The sequence below is a fragment of the Megalobrama amblycephala genome, linkage group LG3 (genome assembly GCF_018812025.1).
Source record: "Megalobrama amblycephala isolate DHTTF-2021 linkage group LG3, ASM1881202v1, whole genome shotgun sequence".
Lineage (NCBI taxonomy): Eukaryota > Metazoa > Chordata > Actinopteri > Cypriniformes > Xenocyprididae > Megalobrama > Megalobrama amblycephala.
In genome coordinates, this window is record NC_063046.1 from 20,583,447 (window position 1) to 20,589,446 (window position 6,000).

The 6,000-nt window shown below is 36.9% G+C and overlaps 1 protein-coding gene across 1 annotated transcript in view; it reads right to left on the reverse strand.

The window, feature by feature from the left end:
* The window catches only part of galr1b (galanin receptor 1b), a 35,237-nt gene extending 29,685 nt beyond the window's left edge, over positions 1–5,552 (reverse strand). Inside the window, exons 1-2 of the mRNA XM_048184600.1 lie at positions 4,475–5,552; positions 3,131–3,196 (exon numbers count right to left, since the gene is read on the reverse strand). Of these exons, the coding sequence (XP_048040557.1) occupies positions 3,131–3,196; positions 4,475–5,131 (723 nt within the window). The 5' untranslated portion in view covers positions 5,132–5,552. The remainder of the gene's footprint in view (positions 1–3,130; positions 3,197–4,474) is intronic.
* Between the last annotated feature and the right edge of the window lie 448 nt (positions 5,553–6,000).

Consider the following 6,000-nt stretch of genomic DNA (forward strand, 5'->3'; position numbering starts at 1 on the left):
ATGTTGAAAAAATGCCCAACAATGCAGGGAATGAGGAAAGGGTAACATATTCTGTTTCAAGTTTGTGTATTAAATTACACAGTATTCATGTGTAATTACAGTGTATTCATGACAGCATTGATAAAACACACCTTCAGCACTCATACATCCCTATATAAGAGCTTTACTACCACTGAACTTTACTGTGGGAACCAGGCAGTCCTCACTGTACTCCTCCTCTAGCAACACCATAACATTTTGGATGCTGTTAGATCCAAAATGACTGATTTGACTGAGTATTGATTCCCAGAATCTATATTTTGTAAATATGAGCCTTGAAAATGGCTAACTGACTTTATTGTGCTTTGGCTACAGTAGGTAGTTCCAGTGAGAACAACAACCATGCATGTCACTTCTGCAGGCTGCATCTTACTCTGTGAGATAAACAGTCACTCTTTTCATAGCTTTTGCTGGCTCTGAGACACTCGCTTGGTATTTCTCCTGCTCTTTGTCTAAAAAGTCCCTCATCACTACATGAAAGCTTAAAATGAAGGCTTGATTATTTCAGGGGCCAGAAAATTTTTATTTGGTTTTATTTTGTAACTTTAAGGAGGGTATACTCATTTTTGATACACAACATTTTATCACCTTGATAAGAAAAATCCTTAGTTCTCCAAGGTTTATAATGGTTGTGAATAGCTGCCCAGATTTTGAAGACAAAACAAATGCATCCATCCATAAAAAAAAAAAAAAGAATCCATACGACTCCAGGGGGTTAATATAGGCCTTCTGAAGTGAATCAATGCATTTGTGTAAGACAAATATTCTTTTTAAAAAAAATGTAAATGTATTTTTTAAATTAAAAAAGTAAATGAAGAGCTTCCAGTGCGACAGCCATACGCATTCGACGTTAGGGGTGTAACAATACATCGATATAGATCGATACATCGATCTAATGTCTAACGATCCGATGCATCGATGCAATGCATAAAAAATCGATACCTGTGGGCTAATTATACAGGCACTTTTGTTTTAACACTCTCCACATTTTCACACAATATCAGTCTATGCATTATTGCCAACGCGTGCATTCTCATTTAAACTACCTTTCAGAGCTTGTGAAAGACTCTCGGGACAGTTGATGGAACTGTCACTTAAAGAATATGGTCAATAAACTGCCGCATAGGAGCGCCGTGCGCTGTGACTCTGTGTTGCTTCAAGCGCATCACTCTGCACACGGGATGCACGCAAGTGCTTTGTGCCGCTCTGTATTAGAGCCTTTATAATAAATTTGCACAATAAAAAAATATTAATAGCCTGTCTTGTTTTGTCCTACCTATAATATGTTGTTCCTTCATTAAAAACCTGCGCTATACATTTAAAAGAAATGTCTTTTAATTATGTGTGTGTGTGTATATGTATTCCTTGTTTATCAGTTTTTTGACATTACACATTTTAGCACAGAACTAAAATACTTTCTTGACTGTTGTCATGTCATAAGCTGTCATTAGATTACTGTGTGAATTTTTTATTTGTGGATGTCCCAATCAGGGTTCAGGATGTGAAATTTTGAAATAAATGTTTGCTATATATTTTGGTTGCAGTTGTGAGTTAATAAAAATTTAACTGGTTGTGTAAAATAGGCTCAAAATATCGAAATATTGATCGAATCGAATCGTATCATAATCGTATCACAGACCTTTTTGAGGTATCGGAAAATATCGAATCGCTGGCTATGAGATTATTTTGGTGATTTCATTTATCAGCAGCGTTTACCAGAAATTGCTTACTGCACTTTTAAATGACACTGCATCTCATTACTGTTTTAAGAGTCAATGTAATGTAAAAATTCACATACACTCAAAAAAATGATTCTAGCTGCTTGTTCAGTTTATTTAAATAAAATAAGCTGAACCAACACAAATCTTTAGTTTTTTACTTAATTGGCATTTGCACTCAATTGTATTATGTTAAATGAAATTAAATTTGCAAAATGTTAGGTTAACCTAAACCATTTGTGTTGGGACGACATGAATCATTTATGTTGCATTGATTGAAACTGGGCAGTGGATTTCTAGTTCCCAGCATGCTTTGCGTAGGGAAAGATCAGGACAGTAAATTATGAACTTAAGTGCTGTTTAATGTGTTTTTAGTAAAGGGAAATACCTTTTAAAGTTTGATGTTCAGTTATATTTGACATTTAAAAGAGTTTGTTATGTCGATTTTTTTTGAGGTTACCATTATGCTGAAGTGTAGACCTTGTGGTTAGGCTATGGGTGGCTGCATGAAATAAATCTATGTTGTTCTCAACAAGCTTTAACTGTGCTAAAGCCAGTGATGAGAAGTTCTTTACCTGATCATTACTTGCATGCTATAAATGTTACTTAGCATATGAAAAAGTGATATTTTAGTTTAGTTTTTATAGAAATATAAATAAATTAGTTTGAGGGCCAGCACATAATTTACACAGTCTACATATGGTCATCAGCTTTATCCCTCTCAATGGTCATGAAACATGTATGTCTGTGTACAACAGCTATTCACAACCTAAGCACAAGCGCACATCTTCACCATGATGGTAACAAAAAATGTTTCATATATATACGCTACAAACTCTTTTAAATGTTCAAAATAACTAAACATTAAACACTTAAACACTAACAGGTCTTTCCATTTCCTTAAAAGTGCAGAAAACTTGAGCAACACTGCACAAGGGCACCAGTCTGAATTGCAATAGCACTGGTTGGATCAACAAGAATGAATTATGTTCAGGAAACATTCACAGAATATGTCAAATGAAACTGGTGTGATCTCATTCAATTAGCATGAATTTTACTCATCAGTACAATTAACCTATCTTATGTTCAAATAAATCAGTTCAACTGTGTGGAAATAGGTGTCATAATTGAATTAAGTTAGACCAACAAGTTATTTTTTTGAGTGTATCCATGAAGGTTTATGGGGTCTGTCATGCTCCACTAGCTTTCATACCCATGCATGGATTTTTAGAACAAATACTACAATCTAAACAGCATCAAAATTACTGTGGTAATATCATGCCAGCATGCCATCATATCTGGAACAACTTCAGTTGTACTGAAACATAATAAAATGTTATGAAGAACACATATCCACAAAACAAATCTCTTACCTTTCGCTTTGACAGTTCAGACTTCTTGGACATATTTTTCATTTTTTTATGAAGATGATACAACACCTGAAATAAAAAAGCCACATCAGTGCCTATAAGGTGGATTACTCATCCACCATTAAGCAAAAGGTTACATATTAGATTTCTATAAAAGGTGTGACAGAAGCAGTAGTACGACATTTACACATAATAAATACATTGATCTACATTAAATACACAAGTAAACACTCTAAGTCACATTTAATGTAATACAAGTATTACAAAATAAAAGCCATACTCTACATGGAATGCTGCTCTGCATACTCATAATGTAAATGTTTAAAGAGTGCATGAAATCTGATGAAAGGTACATCTTTCTTTCCTGTGTTGACATATAGTTAATTGAAAATGGTGTTTGGGTAAAAAATCTCTTATAGCTAAAGAAAATAGCTCATAGTGTTTGAATTATTGTTTGCTACTTGTTAGTTGCAATGTGGTTTAGAACAAATAGACATTCTCATTATAAGAATCTGACTGGACAAGATGAGTCATCAATATTTCTGGTCCAAAAGAGAAAGTTTTTTTTTGTTTTTTTTTTTTAATAATGCGTATTTTAGCGAAAAGTACATTTTGTTAACATATAGGCTAAGAGTACAACAAAATAAAAATAAACTCAAAGCTAACACATAGCCTATGGACTAAAATCCACGTATCTCATTTTGATTTAAATTTATCTAAAGGCTAAACCTCAAAGTATTGACCTAAGCATGGCCATATCGATTGTTCGTCGTAATAACTTAACTGTCATTGAAAACTGCTGCAATTATGATTTTCTACGATGAGGTCACTGCATATGCAACTGCAAATAACTGGAAAGGAATCTGGAAAAGATCTTCAATCTTCTCTGTGACGTTTGGGTGATCTTACGTATACGCTACTATTTGTGAGCGACTTTACCCAACCTCCACTCCAGAGGAGATGATTTATGAAGTGCCTACCGAACTCTCTGTGTGGGCGCATGGCCACCTGTTGTCATAAAAACCACGAATGCTCTCGAACACGATTGTAAAAGTTCTCGAGCTGTTCTAACCACGGCTATTTTGCCTATAGTGAATTATTTTGGCCATTGTGATAATCATATTCACACGAGTTGGAGGAAACACAAACACACAATGCAATAAAGAGTAAGCAAACACGCGCCAAGTAGGCTAGCTTTCATTTCTAAACCGCTCCCAAAAACCTTCTCATCCTCACACTTTCATTAAGCGATAAATCAGCTCGTACAAAATGACACTTGTAGCTTTGTAGCAGCAGGTAAGGGCCTCGATGGTTTTACAAGACAGTGTCTTAATGTCGATTCCTTACCTTGGCATAACAGCATGTGATCAAAACCAGCGGTAACAGATACCCTATCACGAGAATGGTCACTTTATAAGTGTGCTTGGCCACCCGTTCAGTCCAAAACTCCCAGCAGAACGTCCTATTGGGAGCCTCTGAGAAATCCAGCAAAATTTGGTGCTGCGCAACCGGGACAGCAAAGATAAAGGAAAGCATCCAAATGGCACAGACGCCAGTGAGCGCATTCCTCCGGTTACGAATACACGGGGACTTTTTGGAGAGCACGACAGCAATGTACCTGTCCACAGACATGGCCACAAGCGTGAAAATGCTCACCAGCATGCTGACAGTGAAAAAATAGTGCACAGATTTACACAGAAACGCCCCGAAGATCCACTCGGGAAGAGAGTATATGGTGGCCTGAAACGGGACGCAAAACAAGAGGAAAGATAAATCTGCTATACTGAGATTTAGGATGAAAATGTTAGTGGTACTTCTCGAGCGCCTCGACTTTATTTTCCCAATGACAACCATCACTAGAGTGTTTCCAATGATTCCCAAGAAAAATATACATCCAAATATGATGGGCACAATTACTGCCTCCGGACCAAGAGTGTCGGTCGTTTGGTTCGTGTCCATATGCCCCTCTGTCCAAATTACCGTTTCATTTCGGTGTAGCCCCATGTTTACAAGGATTCAAGAAGCCCGGTCGAAACAAAAGAACTTAAGTCCGTTCAGAAGCGCAGAACAATCACTCTCCGGTTTGTTTTCTCATTTTCTCAAGTTAGCGCGCGCTGACAAATCTTTGGCTCGTTTGTCGAGTACTCCGGTTACGCTGGGAAATGCACCGGCTGGGTATGAAGCGCTAGTGAGTGCGCACATCATACACTGGCGTGTGTTCTTTCCAGGGAAGACGCTGGAACACTGGCACACTCTCACTGCGGAAAGTTTCCGCCCGGAAGCGCTTAAACGATCCTTAGTAGTGATTTGGTCATGATCGGTTTAGTGTTATAATAGCAGAGCTTCCCTGAAGTTTAATTAACCTAATGGCTATTTATTTTTACTAGTCATAATAACTGTCATTGGGTGAATGAGCACTAACATGTTTGTGTGTGTCATTATGAACTTGGCTTCTGTGTTAAAATCTGTGGACCTTTACGCTTGTTCTCACATTATCTTAAGGTGTTACGATACAGATAACCACGCGCAAACTCAGTGACTTGCTTGTTTGTATGTATGCTGCATCTAATCAGCACACTGCTGCTGATATCCACAACTCACAGTTGTGATCTGTCAAAATATATTTTTTCCTAAGTATACTTTTCATGTAGCCTACTATTAGTAAAGCTACTCTCATTTCCCAGATCTTTATAAGAACCTACTAACACAAACAGCATTCCACCCACACAAATAACCTTAATAAAGTGATGCAAGAGTGTTCAGTGAACTCAATAAAAGAAGAATATTCCTCAACTGTTTCCGGGATTTTATAGCAGCTGTTACTGTGCCATTTTAAAATATGTTCCTGAATAGAATGTTCCATTTTATATTGC